The following is a 22,401-nucleotide window of genomic DNA, read 5'->3' as shown; positions in this document are numbered from 1 at the left end:
TGGATGGTTTCAGATTTAGGATAAGTCTGAAACCTGTTTGATAGTGTGTGTGTATATTTATGCTGGGATGTTCTTCTCAGCCATCTGCAGGAATGACAGCTCGATTACAGCGAGTGCTGGCTGTAGCTTGATCGCTGTTAGACTTAACTGGCAGACTGAACACGGTGTTACACAGGGCCAATAATGTGGGATTACTCATACACACAGTATTGTGCTTCTGCTATAATTATTGCAGTAGCTGCAGCGTTAGGTGGAGTAAACTTCAGTCTTGGTTGTGTGATGGTCCTTGTTTGCTTTCAGGTTTCTTATGAAATTGAATGAAGACATGGAAGCGATGGCCTCATGTGAAATTATACTTCTTTGAAATGACTGCAGTACATTAAAGTAAAAACGTTTAACAATCTCAAATCATGCTGTAATTATTTTTTTTAAATAACAGTGTTGTGATGTGGCTGCACCACACCTGCCAGAGATGAGTTGGCAATAAAGGAATGTAACTTGTATAATAATTGTATAATTGTACTAACATATGTCATGCTCTGTCGTGGATTCACATGGCCATCGTAGATGATGCTAACTGCCGGTTCCTCTGAATTCTGACCGTTTGATTGTCAAACGGTTCTTGTTGCTGCTAAAAACAAAAACATTACTTCGTAGGCATAAGAATGTTTCTTAAAAATACACTGAATACTGTATTCAGAGTAATATATGTACTCTAAAGAAAAGTTGAACCACTGAAAGGGTTTTACTGGAAAGCAACAGCATTAATTGTTGACCCTGTAGTGATCGTCTAAAGGCTAACTCCTTTTTCAGTTGACACTGTATCTACATCTCGATATGGACCACATTCCAATAGGGGTGTGACGGGATTAAAATGTGATGATATTTCTCCTCAGGTGAAAAGATGTCTTGCATGACTCACCCAATTGACATTTTTCACATGCTCTCATGCCACACATCAATATTCACAAGCAGTGGAAAACAAATGTATAACATAACATTGACTGACAGAGCAAATCAACTCTGCTCCGCTAATGCAACTCCGGCCTACACAGTAATAGTAATGAAGTGAACCCGCCACCGTGCTGTGAGTCACAGCCAGCTTGTGAGTCACAGCCAGCTTGTGAGTAATAACGTATTTGGTAGACTTTTGCAATATAAACATCTCAAAACTGAGGCGCAAATTTACTCTGTTTGGGACTGTGAGCTGCACTTTACTGAAGCTGCTGAAATGAAATTGTGTGCGGATATGTGGTGAGATTTCCATCTGATCACAAGTGTTGTCTGTTGGTTTCGGTTTCCAAGCGGTCTGAAGGGGATACTACGAGCGGAGCAATAACATAATGCACATCAGAGTATAGGGCAGGTAGACTTAAAAATTATTATGAATTTTCATTAAATGAAGTTAGTCTCATAATATTATGACTTTTTTCTCGACATGTCAGAGAACACATATGTAGGAAAGATTCTGAATGAATGATTCTAAATGAATTTATCATTGAGGTGAAAAGGTGCCACAATCACATTTAAAGAGGTTACTTTACTAAATCATGCCTTCATGTCTGCCGACTAAGCAGGGATGACATTAAATGAGAAAAGTTGATTTATAGGAGAAACATATCTGAAAGCAACACAGAATGCCTGAGATCTGCGCTGCATTATATTCTGTTATATTTATATATTTTGAATTGTCACTGGCAACCTGAATTGGGTGTTTCGGTTTACATGAATAAAAACATTCCCACCGTACACTGGTGTCAAAAAATTCATCAGAATGGTGGAAATTATCTATTTAATACTTAAAATGTTCATATAATTCAGCATTGACGATTTCTTAAAAATCGTGTGTATATATATATATATATATATACATACATACATACACACACACACACACATATATACACACACACACACACTAGGGGAAACACTGCAACCTGATCATGGGGATGGGGTCTGCTTCTTTGTTGTTATTCTGCCACCTATTCCTGTGTGTGTATGAGCAGCCTCCACTTATCCAAAACGCTCCCCTTCCCTCCTACATAAAACCCTTCCTGCCATCACTGTACACATGCGTAGGCTGTGTGGTGGGTTGTCATGACGACAGGCCTTCCTGCTGCCATCCTACCTGGGATTGGCTTTGTGCCTCCTCTGATTGGTGCTCAGCAGCCCCCGGGCCTGCACGGCTGCTCTCAAACGACACTTTGATGGAGTTTTATTGCCGATTCTTCCGTCTCTAAATCGCTCCTGCTGTCATCTTTATTTTGATTTATGTATTCCCTGATCTATTTATGCATGTGAACGAGGGGAGGGGAGAAGAGGTGGAAGAAGAGTAGGGGTAGGGGGGTGGAAAGAGGAAGACAGCGACAGCTACAATGCTTGTGACTATACCCGGGGGAACGCCTGCGGTACATTTGCCTTTTAAAGGCTTCAGCAACAGACAAGCACAGCGTAGCAGCAGAGCGCTACAAAGCCTCATCTGTGGCTCCCAAGCTCCCCACCGATCTCAGCCCCCCTCCTGAGTCAACAGGCACTGTATGCATGTTCTGTATGCTCAGACAAAAAAGGTATTCTTTCAACTGCGCCCCGGAACTCTGAAGAGGGTTAAACGATGCTGCTCACCGTTGTGGGAATTAAAAAAACCAAAAGGCGAGGAAAAAGACGCGCAGGGTGTTATTGCCGCTTCAGAGTCCTCCGCAAACAAGAGCGATCAGACCAGAGCAGGGATTTTTGCACACAATTTTACACGCTTTTATCTGCCTTCGCCTGTCTCTGTAAACGGCAGAGGCAAGCCTCTGGAAGGTTCTGGGAGAACAGGTACAGAGGAACAAACCAACCTCCTCAGGAAGGAAGACTGGCTTCAAAGACTCACTGAGATGCAGACCCCGTGGCGTCCCCCCTCTTCATAACTGCTATCAAACAGATCAGTTAGGGTCGAACCAGGCACTTTGGAAGTGCCTCAGACTTCTGGCACTGTTGGAGTATTTAAACAGTAAAGGGAAATCAAAAGCCCAGGGTAAACGAGAGTGATTCAGATATGAGTCAATAAAGGATGTTTCCTCAGTGTGCAGTGCAGTGGTAGAGTTGAGGAATAGTGGAACAAAGACTGACATCTTCATCTTATCACAGTTTACTATTGAGGAGTCCCTAAAGCTACGTTTTCTGTAAAGCTCCCCCCACTCCAAGAATTTCTTTAAAGAACTTACACAGTTTGGTATACAAAAAGAGTAAATAGAGACTAAATTATGAGACTATTATTTTTGATTATGTAGTCGTGTGTGAGTTAAAAAGCAACCACTGATTTAGGAATTTCCTTGAAAGAACAGCTCCACTTAAACTGAAATAAATATTAAATCATTCAAATTTTTCATTTATTATTAGAAACTTTGTCCTTCATTCATGCTGAATTATATGCTTGCCTGTAGATTTTGAGTTACAGTAGCTTAGCAGTTTATTTATTAATTGGAAATGTACCAATTGAACGCAGTCTGTATTTTACCGATATTAATTCCAAATCAGTGTTTCCCATACATTTTTTCACTTGGGCGGGCCGCCCAGGTAGATTAACAGCCGCCCAAGTAAATTTGGCGACCCATTTTAAAATCGTTCTTGATTGCAGCGCAGCGCATATTCGCTCCGCACATCCTCTCACTCAGTCGCTCTCTCTCTTTCTTTCTTTCTTTCTGTCTCGCAAACACGGACAACAGACCCGTCTGTGAATTGAATGGTTGGTATCATAAACACCGCTGCCCAAATCTGTCCAACACACTGCTGTCAATGTTGGAGACCCATCTTCAAAACAGTTATTAGCAAGCATGTAAGGAGCCTAGCTAATAAGGATAGCTTTGGAAAACAGCTGTTGAAGTTAGCACACTGTATAACTGGTAGTCAACAGGTGCGTTCGGAATAACTGGCTGACTTTCGCTGACTTGATAGATAGGGGAATAAAAACAGCCACATGTTTTTGCTGAATCTCAAGAAATGGTACTTTTACTAAGCGTAATAATATATTAACGATTCTTAACGTTCATAAAATATATACTGATCATTTATCACTATTGATGAAGCCCACAAAGAATAGTATAGCGTTTAAAAGCAGAACTTTAATGCATTTTCATGCAATTCTCGGCAGGCATGCAAAATTCGGCACAACCCCGCCACAGTTACGCTGTCAAACTGTGGGAAACACTGCAAATTATATATTTCTTTCCAGGGAACTTCCTAGGAAATTATTAGCAATGTAAAGACCTGTAAAATAATCAGTTCTGCAGTTTAACATTGTAGGTACTGTTAAAAAAATGTCTTCTATAAAGAAAAACACTAAGTAATACATGTATAGCCTTTATATAGTCTCCTTACTACAAAAAGCTGCACTTATCAGTCTGTCATATACAACTACTTCTCCTTTGTATTTATGTATGTGTTTTCCTTTGCACCTGTGGTATTGTGCTTGGAGGAACTGGAACTCATCCTTGATTCTGTCACAGGAGTCAGAGGTTGTGAATTTCAGCTGCTGCGATGAAGCCTGGCAAAGACAAAAACACAAGAGAAGACAAGGTAAGAAAAACGAGTGGAAAGAGTAAGACAGAGGAGAAGGGGTGAATGAAAGAGAAAGAGTAAAGTGAGAGAAATAATTAAAAACACAAACATGAAATCAAGCAGTTTTCACATTTGACAGGTAAGACATTACTAAGACTTTGGTTGCCACGTATGTTTCCACACACAAGGGGCCAAATGCATAAAACCCTGTAGATTAAAGTGTGCAGGAACATGCATACCCGCTGCCAGACTTTATGCGTTATATCTCGATCACTGTGAAAGTATGCACCTGCACACGAGCCTTACCCACATAGAGCCACAATTAGCTATAGGCCTAAATGGATGTCGACACACCCCCATTTAACCTTCAAAAGACATAACCCAGACTCTTTCTGCATTTGGCTGGCAACGACAGCGTCTTGCAGCTTGCTGGAGCAACTTTAAGAGTTATTCCAACAGTCCTTATTGTTATTCCAACATTCAATTTGGGTGACAATACATAAACCTACTTACTCTCGCCAGAATAAATCTTGCTAGTATAAATAATTACGGTAACACAAACAATTATAAATATTATTGAGTTCTTTGAGTTGTTGAAAAGATGTAGCTCCAAATAAAAAGTCTCTTAAATTCCCTGACTGACGTCATCCTCTTCTTTGCCACATTGCAACATCACACTCAACTGGTCACTCATGGAAGTGCTTGTATGCACGTTGTAAAGGATGTGTGCAGTAAGGATCGGCGGTCCTTCTTCTATCAAAATGCAACTGAAATGGTGGTAGCCATAGACAGATATTATGTTGAAGGTGAATTCAAACATTTTACAGTTCAAATAAAAAAACAATGTTTGTTTAATCCATTGAATGAAATACCTGTTAAATGTTACTGTGTATGCAAAATTAATACACGTGGCTCCTGAAACTGGCCTTGGTGAGTTTGTGGACATGCTGCAAGTACAACAAAATAAACAATGTGCAAACAAGCAATGCGCACGGAGACTAATTCAACTGCAGGAACTTCACAAACTGTAACACAACATGTAGCCACTGTCACGGATTCTGCCTTTGTTTCCTCTGATCGCTGGAAGGTTACGCAACGAGTTCCTAGAAATGAATTTCAACCCTGCTCAGAACGTGCTACTAAATTCAAGTTCCAGGTATTTTCAGGGGTTGCTGGCAGTGCCGTTGATCGTAAATGGACATTATGGACTATACAATTTTGGGGAAAAATCTAATTGCTTTAAGTTTAGCTAAAGTTACATATCCACTGCCAGTCTATTTTTGACAGAACCCGCGTCAAGCAGCACAGAGCAGATGAACCGGGCAGGAAATCAGACACAGAACGGCATAGAGAAGCCGGTCAATTTTCAAAATAAAACACCCTGTGCAGACTCCCGATCATATATTAAAAATAAACACAGTTAAAAAAGAAACACTTTAACTGCGTAGCCTACTTAACCATGATAGAAGAACAAAAATCAAGGACAGATGGACAAATTAACAAAATCTGAACAAGTCATCAAAATCAGAAAGGCTCTTATTCTGAAATGCTCCATGCACGTTAAACTTTTTGGCAACTGGCTCCACGGGCTAGTGGGTTTGAAACTTACTGGCCCGAAGACAGTTTTTACAGGCCCCAGTGTGACAACAAAATCAGTTATTAAATACATCCTGGATATAAAAATAGTAAACAAAAAATGTGATCACAGTTAAAATCATAAAAAGGTTAACAAAACAATTTACTTTTAAAACAAAACATACTAAACAGACTAAACATGCTCTCTCTCCTGCTGACTGCCACTTAATTAAAAAACGTACACAGAGCAGCGGATACAAATCGCCTCTATCCTGATTGACAGGTCGCCATGGTAGCAACCTGTCAATCACAAGTTAGTCCCACGCTAAAGCATACGCTGCATTAAGGACCATCATTTAACCAGCGGACTTGCCCCCTGCTGGCCATTAGAGACAGTGCAGTTTTAAGTTCCGTCTGCATGGTTTTCACTTTCAGACCCAGAGGTTTCCGCGTGATTGAGATTAGACGAATAGCATTTGACAACCACTCATAACGTAACTACAAATCTGGATTGGACAACAGTGCCTGTCATGAGCTGCAAAACAACGGCAGGATGTTGAGATTGTAATTTATTTTTTTGCACTGGCTCAGTCGGGCCAATGAGTTGCTAGTTCAATTATCCCGATGTTACTTTTTACTGGCCCTGGGCCATCAGGCCACCGTTATTGTCGAGCCCTGGCTCCATGTGCGATATGTAGCCTGCACAGAGCGGAATGAAACAGGCTCACAGAAAGCTGTTATCCATAGCTGAAACACAAAAACAAATGACAAATTAACACGTCAACATTGTAGGGTAGGCTGACGCCGAAAAAATAAAAGCAGCATAGCCACCTCCTGTGTCAGACGCCATTATCCCACGTTTTCCTCTAGCTTCGTTTGTTGTTGTAAAATGTACACGCTCTGTGCCCGCTCTTATTGGTGAGTAGGACCGTAACAGGAGGCGCATGGCGCTTGTGATTGGCGAGCAGGTCTGTCACACAAAGACGACAACCTAATGAATTTTTAACTGCATGACTGTTTGAAATGGCTCAGATGCGCTGTATAATTAACCTACATTTTAATTGCCGTCTTTATGATTAGCTAACCGCGTTCGTCAAATCGCAATTTCAATTTGAATACAATTAACTGTATGGACAAGCAGATGTGTCATCACATCACAACAAGGACGACTACAATAAACACAACACCTGGTGTATTGCAGAAATAGGGATATAATGCAACTAAACAGGGCAGGAAAAAAACTAAAAAGTTGGGACAAGATTACAGAAAAGTGCGTGCTGCGTGTAATGCAGAAAACTAGTAAATTACAAAGCTGGTTGCTATAGAGATGAAACAGTTACTTGGTTAATCTATTACACAGTGGAAAATATATTAATCTTCAACAATTTTGAAACTGAGTAATTCTTCACACATCTGAAGACATTATGTTGGCCTCTGGGAAATTATGGTGAGCGCTTTTCACAATTCCCTGACATTTTATTAACTACTGTTAATCAATCAATTTATCAAGAAAACAGTTTGAGGCTTAATCTAAAAAAAATTATTTTCAAATTATAAACAATGTGTTGACCTGGGTGTTTTTTTGGGCAACTAAGAGGTTTGTGCCATTCAACTTAAATGTCACAATATCTGCACCACTTCTTCCAATGTTACCCTATGACACCAGTCCTACTGCCGCCTTGTTTGCAAGTGGAAACACATAAAGCACTATGTATCAGAGCCTTGCAAGGTTCTTAAAAGTCCAGTTAAATTTTGCCTGCCATAGTATAAGTGTTCACTGAAAGGCACTTTGGATTAAACTTTGCTGTGCACCGAATGCCACCCATGTCATGTCAAAAAGACTTGGGCCTCATACATCAAGCTACACCATCGTTCTTTCACCTAGCCTGGATGTTGCCATTAGCCCTTATTGTAATTCTGTCCACACTACATTCTCCAGTCAGCGGTGGATGGTCTGGTTGTATGTTAGAGCACAGCAAGCATCAAACCCAAATAGGGATAAAATCTCATTATTTCTCAGTAGGCTGCATAATGGGTCGGGGGGGCGGCGGGTGGGTCAACATATTCCTATTACAATTGAGCAGCCATAGGGGGGGAAAAAAATCTGAAATTTGATTGCAGCACTTACGGGAAGCTAGCCCGTCACTGTTGGGAATGACCTGACGCTTTTTAGCCTGCTCCCCATGGCATGCCGCTCAGCTTACAACTACAAATAGGTTGCTTCGCATTCACAGAACCGTGGCCAGAGAATAAGCTCAGCAACAGGATTGCTTCAGGTTGTAGGAATAGACCTGCTTGCTTCAAAGGCTGAATTAGTTTTTGCTTTGAGGCTCAGTAGATAGCGGTTGTCTGAAACATAGTTAAGAGCTGGGGATGCATTCTTAATAAAGTCTTCCAGGATAAAAACCTATATACATCATGGTATCATGGCATTATACAGTATGAGTTTGGACATATTATATAATATATATTAGATTATATTTTGCACACACAAAAACACCTCCATCTGACAAATTTAGAAGCATTAAGGTTGGAAGAGAAAGACAGAGGGCATCAAAAAAACAAAACAAAAAAACCCCCCACAGTCCTGCAAAACAGTGAAGACCACAGTGACCCTAGCCATTACACTTTCAAATGTCATGAGAAGTGCTGACATTATCATTCCGCCACCACACACAGAAAGCCCCAATCCACACAAACCAAGCCACTGCTTGGAGACAGAGGCTCCAACTGTAAAGCAGAATAACCTTTTCCATTATCTCTCCAGCCAGTATGACATGGACCAAACTCAGCAAACAACAGCTCGGCTATATGGGTCTGTGCCACACAGAGCCTGTATCAACATGAGGCACTCAGCTACAGGCAGCCATGCAACTCACACAGCAATAACTGTTCCCTGCACTGGCATGGTTTCTGAACATTGCGTGTGTGTGTGTGTGTGTGTTTTGTGTGTCTGTCTGCCTGCCTGCCTGCCTACAGGTTACCCCCTGTGCCTGAGGGGAGAGTTGATGCCCTAGATCTGATTTCCTCCCTGTGTACGGCAGTATGCAAACGTTTAAAATACCAAAGTTTCTCTCAGTCAACAGCCCGAGGTAGGGCATCCTGTCCCACTGGGAATACAGAGGGAGACAAAGACAGGGGAAGAGAAAGCAAGAAAGGGAAAGGAGGAACTTTTGAAAGTCAGGACATCATAAAAATAAACAAACAAAGCCCAGGAGGGGACATATTTAAATTTTTACAGCTTAGCACTTTAACTTTATCTGTATACATCAAATTCAATATGTCCTTAGCCACAGCAGTCCCTTCAGTTTTATGCTAACATCAGCACACTATCATGCTTACAATGACATTTCTAACGTGTTGATGTTTAGTAGGGATAATGTTCCATCTTAAGCCCCTTTTACACTGCACAGTACCAGCTCGACTCGCCTTTGTTTGGTTTTTCATTGTGGAAAAGTTGTACCTGTACCTTCTTCCAGGTAGTTTTTTCGTATCACCTCCGTTGAGGTTCCATGCGAGCTGAAGTGATACTAAAATGTGAAGTGAAAACACGGCAGACTACTGATTGGTCAGAGAGAATCGTCACTATTCACTGCATCATCATTGCGTGCGCCAGACAGAGGGCAGCAACAGAAAATTTATTTTACAGTTTTCGTATGTAATTTCATCACCAAATCCACTTCTGAGAAGTTTGTATGTACTGTGTAGATTTCAAATATTGACAGTTTAACGAAAAGTGATGGCGGAACAAAAATGTGTTTGAAAGTTTTCGGAGTTGAGGAGCTCTGCACGGTGGGGGAAGCCTGCGGCAACCCGCGGGAGGTGCTCGCGAGGCCGGCCAGCCGCCCGCTCACAGAGCCCACTGCTCCCACCGTCACACAGACCGCTGCAGCAACAACGGTAGAGGAAAACACAGTTGGAAGGTTTTCATACCGCTTATCTGTCTTTACATTCTGAGTAATGTTGAAACGTTTTAACTTAAATAAAGAGAAAGCTGTGTGGACCGCTAGTGTGTGTATCGCATTGAACATTACGTCGTAGCAGTTGTGTGTGGCGTCGCTATGGCGACCAGTTCCATTGAGGGGTACTATATCTGGGTACCATCTGCAATGGAAAACGGAGCATGGCCAAACCGAGTCGAGACGAGTTGAGCTGGAACTGGTAATGGAAAAGCACCATTAACTTCACATGCTAGCATGCTAACATTTGCCAATTAGCACCAAACACAAAGTAGTTGATAGGTTGATAGGAATGTCTTTACTTTCAGAAGTTCAAATCATCCTGAGGGCAATGTCAGAACCAAATGTAATGGTAGTCCATCCAAAAAATTAAGACATTTCACACATAAAACTAGAATGTTAATAGTGGGGTTAGAGCAAATGTCAGGGAATCACCAAATTCAGTAGGATTCATTACCTGGAAACCATGAATGTCTTTAAAGACTTGTTCAGTGAAATAGCTCAACATCTACTTGATGGATTGACACAAGTGAGTGAGAACTTGGACTTGCTAATGGTGGTACAATAAAAGTCAGAGGATCACCAAAGTCATAATTTATCCTCAAGAGACCTTGAGAATGTGATTGACCAAAGCAATCCATCCAATAATGTCAACCTCGTGGTAGTGCAAGATGAAACATCAGAGATTGCCAAAGTCAGTGGGATTCATCCTCTGGGGACCATGAATGTCTGTACTAGTGATGAAACCATTACTCAGCACTCTCATAAAAACTGAAACACGACCGGACTTCAGAGTGACTGAAAAATCTCCGCAGCGTTGTCTTCTGCCGTGTTGTCATGACCCAGACAAACACATTGCATTCTGTGCATGCGCACCTGCTTCTGGGAGACGCTGGACAGTGTTTGCCGTGAGATTATAACAGCGCGGTTAAACGTACCCGGTTATCATGGTAATTAAAATGTGTACGGTAATAATAACCGTCGGGAATTTTACCATGGTTTACCGTTAAACCGGTAATCGTTTCATCCCTAGTCTACACTAAGGGAAATGGAAACAAGGGATTTCTTAATGTGGAATAATAACTCCACAGGGGCAACCAGACTAAAGAAAGTGTTTGGCAGTAGCCAACATCTGGATGCCTGGGGCAACAAGATAACTGTCACACTTCATCTTCTACTTAAAATGTTTCACAGATAATTAACAGAGGTCAGAACTCTACAGCAAAAAGTGTATTTACTGACCCCAGCTCAAATGGCACCAGTTTTGGCTGATGGCAGCCAATAATTTTAAAGCTTGGCTGGAGGGGATGTTAATGTATGCGCTAGCTTACAACACTGCCTGCTTACGACCCTGCAAACAGCACGGGAAGAAAACCATGACAATTTAGTTTTGTTATTAAAAACCCCATTAAATACAGAAACCTCTTGCCTAATGTGTAACAGACACACACAACTGGCGGCACAAGTATTAGAACGGTCATATGAAACTGTTTTGTTTTGCTAATGATGTAAAATATATTACCTATTGTAGAACAGTCTACCAGTAATTCTCAAGGTCATCACAAAACAGTCTAAATCCTGGATAAAACATCCAGCAAAGTGCAGGAGTTTGAAGGACATTTCTCACAGTGCTGCCCTGATATTTTTGCCACAACACAACCCGGCTATACTGGCCTGTTCAGGCTCTATGAAACAGCTAACAATGTTTATTATCTCGCTCTCTGCCAGTGACCAAAACAAGGTGCTCTATGGGGGCCTCAGAGTCCACAACAGATGGATGCCCATAATGTTAATGAAATACTGCCTTAATATTGTGACACATGCCATCTGCTGTGACATAAAAAAAAGGTACCTACACGCTGAGAGTTAAAATGTGTTTGTGCAAGAGAGAGGCTAGGCTAACGTGTGTGCGTGTGTATGTGTGTACGCTTTTGTTTGTATTACAGAGGAACAGCCTAGACAGTGTGACTGTGATAGAGAAAGATATGTGCGTTAGAGCAAAACAGAGAGCCTTAACACTGAATAGGTGTGTGTGAGGAACAGATTTTGCATGTGTGCATCTGTGTGCGGGGTGTGATAAGCCTATGTATGATGCTTGTCTGCCAGAGGAACAAATATTCCCTGCCATGAATCATACACAAGGATACAACAGCCCACACACACACACTAACCCTCACATGCAAAATTTGCATAGCACACACACACAGCACCTAAATGTAGGACAATCTCTAATTTGATTCTGCCCTGCTCCTTTGAGACGTAATTAAAGCATTAAAAAGCTTTGTGCGCTGGTGAGGCAATTGAGACAGTCTTCAGCGAATAAATGGGATTCATCGTTTCAGGAAATTGCTGCCCCACCCCCATTCCCCACCCCGAAGCCCACTCACCGTCACCACCCCCCTCCACACACACACCCCCGCCCTCCTTGGCCTCATCATCTGGTCCAATCCATGTGAAATCTACTGTGAAACATAATGTCTATTTTAAATAAGAATCAGGTTAAGGCTGTTTCTGCTCCATAGATCAGTTGACAAAGGCGATGGGAAGGAATGGAGATTACAGGGGGGTGGGGGGGGTCGGCTTCACATACACAGACCACACTACAGGGATTAGACACACCAACTACATGAATGCAGTGCATAGTAGAGCACATACACAAATACAATACACAAAGACACACAATAACAGCAGGATACATTGGAAAACATCCTCCTCAGTATAAATCCTGCAGTGTGGGGATTGTGTTTCCTGGAGCAATGCCTGACTGTTTACATCTCAGTTGGAGTGTGTTTGTGTGTGTGTGTGTGTGTGTGTCTGTGTTGGGGGCAGGAATGGAGCCATGGCATTGTAATCACTCACTAATGACTGGATGTTATCTCACTCCTACTTTTAAATGAATGCATAAGATCTACACTGACGAGCAGTTGGCCTATTTCTCAACGGCAGGCAGTCTGTTTGCTCCATAGCAACAGTCCCAAGGATGCCATTTGAGCCATCCACCTTCCTCTGTCCATCACTAACTCCAAATGCCCAGTTTCAGTGTGGAGGACAGCAGACACATTATTATTCAAAAGATAACACAATGACTAAAAAGAAGCGAAAGGGTTTCTGTTGAAAGCAAAATAATCATTACCCTTTTTCAGTCAAGTTTGGTGGAGAGATTAGAAATTGTAGGGGTAAATTAAAGCTTAGATGTGAGCGGAGTACGTGGTTTAGATAAATGCCTTTTGTGAAAAGTACTGAGGGCAGGTACGGAAAGTGGTGTTTAGATGCATTATTGCAATTCATTTGGAGAATTTCAACACAACTCTGCAATGGGAGGTGCCAACTCTCTGAAGATATTCCCATTTTCTAGGCACATTTCCTCTAAAAGATAAGTTTCTACACATGGCAGTCACCCTACTGAAGGGGATAATTATGTCTTGCTGTGTGTATTTGGTGAATACAACACGTGGGGTAGGCTATGCAGGGCTCAACAATAAGTACTGCCTGATTGCCAGGGGTAAGTTAAATGTTAAGTGGTAAAAAATAAACACATAGTTTTGGTGTAAATTATTATGACTCTGCTGCCTCGCTCCTGTACTGTGTCGGGTCTACTCCTCCACATACACACAAACACAAAATACACACACGCACACAGAGGTAAGTCACCAGACAGCAGAGAGACTGCGGTGGCGATCACTCGAGTTGACGACAACTATACTTGTAAACCGGGCTTGACATTGACTTTTTTGCTCACCAGTGAATGTGGCTAAAGGTTTTCCAAAGTTACTAGCCACGCAGTATTTTCACTAGCCACATTTGTGTTGTTGGAAAATGACGTATTATCTGATTAAAGTTGACAATGGCATGCTTAAATTGGCGTGCTAAAATGTACTAATATCATTAGCTATGATAAGGTTGTGTGTAAAGCTCCTTTATTCTGAATACATGTAGTTTAAAAACACCTAAAAAGAGTAGCTTCTAATTGTAAATAATAAAAGTGCTGCATGGATGTAAGATTAATTGAAAAGATAAAAACAAAACTGAATTTTTTATTTATTTTTTTTTAAAATCAGAAATACTATTTATTTTTAACAGCAGTAAATACTGTAATACTGAGTAGAACAAATATCTGCATTAGAAACAAAGACCAAAGAATAACAAATTATTTTGTCTGAGAAAAAATCCACAATTAAGGTGACAGGTTTGAATTTGATGTAGGCCTATATCATTTTTGTGCACTTTTGGAGTGTTTGTTGTAAATCTGCATTTCCTCAGAGCACTGACTGGATTTGTGTTTCTCATCATGAAGCTCTGGTAGCTCTGAATAACTCGAGATACTTCCACCCGAAATGAGTATACAGGTCTTTATTTTCCAGATAATTCCCATAAACGCATCTCCTGCTTTCCTACATGGCATGATTACTTACTATTAAAACATAGAATTAACTCTGAAAAGGTAGTTGTGATATAATGATATGATGTGACATAAGGGCAGCCCTGCTAGTAGTGACACTATGTCCCTTAATCATGATGATATCTGTAATTTTGCAGCATTTACAGGCACTTTCCTCCTGCCTTTTCTCCGTCTCAGCACTGTCTTTTTTCTCTCTCTCGTTCTCCTGTGCATTTTTTCTCCACGCTGGTCGGCCACGCACTCTCACGCACTGACTGAACGCTGTGTTGATGTGCGTGTGTGTGCATGCAACCAGCGCCGTGAGATCATATTATCAGGTTATAAGCAGATGGGAGGCTGACGGTCTACAGGTCTGAAGGACTATGTGCAGGTAGTACTCATGGAAGTTGTAGTGTCATAATGTCAAATTGCAATTTGTTTGTTATTTCAGATGCCTTTTGAAAAGACTACAATTTTTCATCACGCCAAAGTGGCTAGTGGGAGTGACTGTGTTACCCGCCACGGCTGAAATCCACCCACATTTGGCGGGTTAGCACATGTTAATGTCAAGCCCTGCTCGTTAATAACAACAAGTCAATAAAACCTTTGCGAGTAAAAAGCCAAAACTTTGATGTAGAAAGCCATATTTTAATCTGCTCTGTCCACAGTTTCTCATCCATCCAAGTGCACTAGTCTTTGGATGGATGATGACAAAGTGGATGGATGACACAGCACGCTAGCTTGGCTAACAGCGATTGTTACAAACCGTCTGTGTGTCTAGCTCAGTTTGCCAGGAATAGGGTTGGGCTGATAGACGATGCCATCGTCCATCGGCATTGTGATTGTAAAACCCCCACCCCCCAGCAAAAAAGAAAAATCTCAAATTTTCACATTATACCACAGTGTGAAAGCAGGTTTTAATGACATATAATAACATTATTATTATTGTTTTTAATTATGCTTTGCACCTGCCTCCCTTTCTCCATCAGCAGTATGTTTTATAAAGACTAAAAGACTGAGAACTCGTTTTTTCCGTATATATCCACTCGAGATCCCTTATCACGGCAGCAGGTGAGCCGCACTTCGGCTCATTATTGACTAGGGGTGGGAATCTCTGGGCACCTCAGGATTTGATTACGATTCAGAGGGCTGCGATTCGATTATAAAACGATTATCGATACATCTTGATGAATAATTTTTTCTAAAAAGGATCCCTGGACAAATACTATGCATTTAATTTACGCATTAAAATCCTAAAGAAACATCTCCTAATTAGCTTAAAAGGAATTTACTTTATTAACCTCAGCCCTATGGCCCTTTATTTCTTTGACATCCAGACTCCTCTGAAAACAGACATATAAAGTTAATTATCAGGATGTAGAGTATGTGTACAGGACAGAGCTGTACACCAGTTTAGTCTAAGCTTGTACCTCATGTTCTCAACACTTGACTAGTAGGTTAGTTAGTAATGACATACAGCATATAGTGTGTCACCATGCTTGCAGTGTGGTGAAATGTGTGGTAAAATCCTCACTTGCGCATTGATATTAATGATTGTGACATTTTAGCAGGGTGGTTCTTCATTCCGCAGCGGTGGTGTGCGGAATACATGGGAAGACTGTTTTAGATTTTTAGACATATGTTAATCGATTCATAATCTTCCACGTCCGCATCGCAATGCATCTAAGAATCGATTAATTCTCCCACCCCTATTATTGACGTAGCCTATCAAACAAATAAAAACCAACATCTGCACTCTCTGTGTTCACCGTGCTTTACCTGGTCCATGCGTAAAATATCCAACGCGACTTGTAACGTAAGTTAATAGTCTACCAATTTTTACCGAGTGAAGTCTGTGCAGGAAGACCCCCGCGCGCGTGCCCGATGACATCGTCTAACCCTTTTTTTCCATTGTAGACATCGTCCGATAGAAATTTGGTAGACATCGTCCAACCCTAGCCATGAACCTTTAAAATTTCGCACATCCATGTAAACTTAGCTGCTGGCTGAGACAATCCTGCTGCTCCTCTCTACAAAATGTACCTGCAGGCAGTGAGTAACAGCAGCAGCAGAAGGAGGAGGAAGGACTGATACTGACTGATGTCTGAGTTCTTCATGCTTACTGAACTCCACACAGTATAATTTATTTTATTGACATTTTAGATTTGTTTCCACTGAGACATTATTGAGTGTATATAGTGACTTTGCTGTTGTAAACTTTACTGTTGCTGCTCTGGAAAAAAAAAAATATGTAGTTACATTTAAAATATTCCATTTTCAATGCAATGTTCTGAATTTATTCTCCGTTTAAAATTTTTTTTTTTTTTTAAAAAGCAATGATTTAGTAGTGAAAAATAACTGATTAGAGTATTGATAAAGAACCGAACTGATAAGGAGAAACAATAAGAGTAGTTGAATCGATCGAATCAATCAAAAATACCCATCTTTTAATTAAATTATTAAATGGCAGCAGGTAAAGACAAAGTTTTTGATGATTAACACACACAGTTAACTAGTCCATATCTGGGGAGAAGGAGGGGGGATTGTCATTTGTCATTTTCAGAATGTCGCTTGGCGTCTAGGACACACTGTGACCTTGTTCTGATTCATTTACTTAATTATTTATAAAGATTAAACATGACAATTAACTTTAGTCTTGTTGTTATTTAACAACCGTTAATAAATAAAACAATTTATATAGGGGCAAGTAAAGATTGGCTTTGGGCAACTTTGAACCCTGTTGTGCGATTAACATGTAGGCAAACCTCTCAGCAAAAATCCATCGTGACATGATGCACAGAACCAGACATTGAGGGCTTAAGCCTTTTGCTAATACACCAGCACCAAACAAGATCACATCCTCCATCTAAGAATAGATCCAACCAAACAATTCCATCTAAATATCCCAGATTAGTGTTTGGACTAAAGCGTATGTGCCCAGTGATCCGAGAGAGGGCCAGGGCAAACTGGCCCGCGTCCAAGCTCACCCCGGCCAACTCTGTCTGGGCCAAGCGAGACTCGCTATGTTAGCGGCTCAGTGTGTGTGTGTTGTGTGTGAGAGGAGGCTGAGGAATAGGATTGTGTCTTCAGCCGCTCTGGACAGGGGCTTTAGAGCGCGGGGAGAGCCTAATCCTGTTTGGGCCAGGAATTTGATTTTGATTATTATCTCTCACGAACCAAGCCAAGGCTTACCCCCATTTCTGCAGCGTTATCCCCACAACACACACACACCTCCCCCTTGCAGCCCAACAGATTTGACCTCGTTAAGGCGCTTTAAAGGGGATTATTCTACTTTTATCACTTCGAGTGAAGTGCCCTTGCAAACATAGGCTTGGCATGGCTTGGCCTCCCTCCCGACTCTGCAGAACTATCTTGACCCCCCTGTGCAAGGCCAGCCAAGCGCACAGTACAAACACACACAAACATGACACTTAAGGCACACTGCCGCGCAAACACAAATGCACAGAAATGTAGTACGCACACACGCACACACACACACACACACACAGGAAAATAGTGCAGCGATTGCAAAGCCAAGGGAAATGGGCAATTTGTCAAGAGTGGGGAAAGTGGTGAGGCCGACACGGCTGCGGGTTTGGAGACCATGGCTGAGATTAGAGCCTCACAGAAGGGGGGCTCTTAGATTACACCCAGTACGGTTGTGCAGATGATTGATGCCTGCTTGTAAAAACCAAGGTTATTACTTACAACAGCCGGCGAGAAGGGGAGACAGGGAGGGAGGAAAGGAAGATTAGTCCCAGAGTTCGCAACAAATAAGTGGACAATGAAAACAGAAAGCTGGAGTGCCGTCATGTGGCTGACACCAGGGAACTTCTGTTGCATCTGCTTAACTGAGGCACCGGCACTAAAGTTTGCACGTTAAAAGTTTTAAAAGTAGAATCATCTTTTCCTCTGCCTCCGATCAAAGTAATTTCATTTTGAGTATCTGCTAATGAGTCCCAATCTAATCTTTATATTATGCTAGATTATAATGAAATTTCTGCATGTCTTAGGCCATGTTCAGACCGACAGAATTACAATGTCATTTATTTCAGTGTGCTCACTGTGTGTTAAGACCTTAGTATATTTCCACCAAAGTGCTTGTCGGATGGTCGAACAGCACCTAAAACAGGGTTTTAACTTCTCTCTCGCATTTGCTTTTTAAATTCTTCACACAACTACTTTTGTCACTTTTCGTACGTACAAACCAGGGCAATGCAATGAATGCCTTAAAGAAAAGAAATTCCTAAAGTCTCTCCCATCTCTATGACAGCAGGACTTTCACAACTCCTACAAGTGTTGCCCTTTGGAACAACTATGAAGACTTTTGCCTTCAGACATGGTTGGACAACAGATTGTACAAACAAATTTGTATCAAACATAACCATGACTTTAGCGTCAGACTCCAGTGGTGCCAACACCATTGCGGATGGCCCCAGCCAAAAAAACCCAAAGGATTATCTGACAAAAAGGTTAAACTTTCCAGTCGTGAAATGGCATCTAGTACTGCATACTGCTGTGCAGGTGATAACTGCTAATCCTTCAAACTAATCAATCTATTTCTAAATCTGGACTTCCTGGACAATGTGTTCACACTGGCATCTGTAACGACAAGCCCACACCAATGCAGTCCCTAGTTGTTATTTAAACGGTTCTATTTTCAGTCTTCAATACCTGTTTACACTAAGAAAATTTAATTAGCCTGAGTGACACAATTGACAGGGTACACAGTTGCAAATATCTAGCATAAGGATGTGACTGGTTGCACTCTGGACTAGCGGGGCATCGACCTCACAGCAGGGTGGTGGCAATACCTGTCAACATGTATTCTGAATACAACACAATTTAAACCCGTCCTGTCTCATAGTGGACGTCCGCCCTCACCAACTCCCCCCTCCTTGATTGACAAACACACTGAATCGAGGTTTTCACTGCCTTGCTGTGATTCCTCACGGTGTCTGAATGAGATCTTGATGGAGATGTGGCGGCATATTGTTCCAGTCCTGCTTTTACTGCTCTTAGGCACACAAACAGAGCAGCTAATTCTCTTGTCTGAACTGGTGCAGCGCCTTGCGTTTTGGCAGGTCTAAGGGCCTTGGCTGGGCCAATCAAGCAGCCCCCTGTCGAGCCGCTTTGTTCCAGCCCATTGCACCGTTCTGCTTTGAGGAAGGGCTGCCCCGCCCACCACCACCACCCCCTCCCTCCTTCCCACCTCCCACACACTCTTCATAGGGAGCCACTGCTGAATACTGATGCAGCCGCTTCACTCCACACACCCCCCACCTTCACTCCCACACAACACACACAAACTCATTTCCATTCTACTTTTTTTCTCTACATGCATAACATCCTCAAGCGCATGCACGGACACACACGCATACAAACACAAAACTGCACATAAGTCCAAAATTCAGCAGAAACACACACACACACACACACACACACACACACACACACACACACACACACACCAGTAACTCCTGCAGTTTTGAGCAAAACCAAAAGTATGGTACGACTCAGCTGACATCTGGTTTTATTTATATTCACGTTCTTTCTGGTGAATTTGCTGCAGGAATTTATGTAAAGCAAAGTGGCCAAAGAAGACAAAGAGATACAGATCCAGTTCAGCTTGTACATCTTTCCCCCCCCCCCCCTTCAACTATACAATAAATTACAAAACGTTAAAACGTATTTGTACATATCCTGTGATATTGTTTCCCTCCAAAAACATAAATTTACACCAAAATAGATTTAGTTATTTAAACGGTTCTTTTTTATAGTATGTTTTATCTGATGACAGCAATAAACCACACAAATAAGCTGCCTTGTATTGTCTCGATCTCACCTATGTTGTCTTGCAATCTGTCAATTCAATTTATTTTGTATATTTCTAAAGAGTGGCCATACAGATTCTTCTTCTCAGTTATTTCTGTACAACACAATAAATAATCACACTGTGAAAGTGCTATAACTGATTGGCCCAGCAGGGGACTGCATCATTCATAGAGTGGTATTTTCTGTCTCCTTGATTCAGTATTTCCATTAAACCAGAAGCTGCTCTGGTGTACGCTTGTGAACGCTAAAGAGATATTGCAGAAAGTGTGTGTGTGTGCGCGTGTGCTTGTGATTTAGTTGTATTCACAACACACCTGAAGCTGTATAACAAGGGGCACTAAACACAAACCTTTTCAAAAACTGCTCTCTAAAGAGGATACATTTGAAAATGCTGACACATGACTGTCACCTAAAGCAGGGGTTCCCAAGCTGGGGGGGCGCCAGAGATCACAGGGGGTGCTCAAAGCTTTATCTGTTTTGAGGTTGTCAAAAAAACTTTGGTTTGCACATTTAAAAAAAATTGTGATAACACGCTACATAATTTATACAAAAGTCTGTATACATTTTTTCCTCACTGAAAATAGTAGGCAGACTACTTAGTAGTAGGGCTGTAACGGTTTTGAAACAGAGACCAAAATCGCGACACAAAAGTCCACGATCTGGTGTCGCGGATCCGAGAGACAGAACCGCGACACACCCGCTCATTGGATTGTTATATTGTAGGCTATTTGTATTAACAGTATTTTCCACCTTAGATTAGTTTTTATTTACTTGAATCCGCTCCTCTGCTCTTCTCCCCACACACACACACACACACACACACCCCCCTAGCCGGCACCTCTGGTCTCTCACGGAAAACACGCCGGCTGGCTCCGCCTCTGTCTGTCTGTCTCTCTCTCCCTGTTATGTGTATGCTGACTTTCTCCATAAGCAGTACGTTTCATAAAGTCGCCGTGTTTAATAAACTCGCCCGTGATTCAGTTTTCAAGTGCGCCGCATGTGGACCGAAACTGAAACTTAACTTTAGGGAGTCACATCTGCAGTGGTGCCTTCACTGTCGCTCCGTAATGTAAATATTTCCTGCGTGTCCGTAAACATAATACCAGATGACCTCTCCCTCACCGTTTCTCTGCAAAATGCTAAAGTGGGTTGCCATATATACTTTGACAGGTGCGACTATACCTGTCTGGCCCGCCCAAGTAAAGTATATGTTGAAAACACTTAAGTTAGTGCAAGCTGTAGGCCTATAGGCTATTTTGTTATTACACCTTATAAACCCCTTTCTTGGTATTGTTTAATACCAAGAAAAAAAATACCAGGAGACTGTTGGTGAAGGCCAACCAAGAGCTGGCACTGATTTACACATAGCCATGGAGGTGTCATTTGACTCCATTTTTTCGCTATTAGTAAGTAATTACATCATCTTTTTCTGTGTGTGTGTGTTTTGTCAGCTGTTGGGGGGGGCTCAGCTTTTCTTAGATAAAAGTAGGGGGGGCGCCAAGGAAAAAAGTTTGGGAACCACGGATCTAAAGCATCTCAGAGTCATTAAGATCCGAATCTGAGAATCCCTTACTTGCCGACACACTTCACCACGTTTGCTTTATAAACAACTAATTACAATTTGGAAATGGTAGACAGCCACTTGACAGAAATTTTATATAGCTGAAGGCTTATGTGGCCTTAGCATGTCCAACAAAATGAACATATGCCATCTGAATTTCCAGATAATGTATTTTCACAACATATCAGGCTATATTATCCCATAGTGATTATCTAATTTTATCTGTATTACTCTCTTACATTCATAACCAATTAAGGAGCATCTCAAAGATCAGATGTTTTCTCTCTCAACCTGATCGACAAGATCATCTATGCTTATATCATCTCAGTTAGATTATTGTAAACTCACTGTATTCAGATTTGAGCCAAACACCTCTCTCACGCCTTCAGATGGTACAAAAACACAGCTGCTCGTCTTTAACCAAATACAAGAAGACAAGACCATGAGCCTCTCTTCACTGATCAGTTATAGAGTTGAATTTCTTCTCTGGAAAGTCAGTTTCAATTTATATAAATTTTGGATGGAGACTTGACTAATGATGGTTGAAAGTTTGA

General features: G+C 41.6%; 1 protein-coding gene across 4 annotated transcripts in view; it reads right to left on the bottom strand.

The window, feature by feature from the left end:
- Positions 1 to 22,401, bottom strand: part of tle5 (TLE family member 5, transcriptional modulator) — a 50,185-nt gene that overhangs the window by 22,641 nt on the left and 5,143 nt on the right. For all 4 annotated transcript variants that reach the window (XM_046050355.1, XM_046050354.1, XM_046050352.1 and 1 more), the window contains one exon: positions 4,437 to 4,525. In XM_046050355.1, the coding sequence (XP_045906311.1) occupies positions 4,437 to 4,525 (89 nt within the window). The remainder of the gene's footprint in view (positions 1 to 4,436; positions 4,526 to 22,401) is intronic.

The sequence above is a fragment of the Micropterus dolomieu genome, linkage group LG05, assembly GCF_021292245.1.
Source record: "Micropterus dolomieu isolate WLL.071019.BEF.003 ecotype Adirondacks linkage group LG05, ASM2129224v1, whole genome shotgun sequence".
NCBI classification, from domain to species: domain Eukaryota; kingdom Metazoa; phylum Chordata; class Actinopteri; order Centrarchiformes; family Centrarchidae; genus Micropterus; species Micropterus dolomieu.
This window is presented reverse-complemented; position numbering and strand designations above follow the sequence as displayed.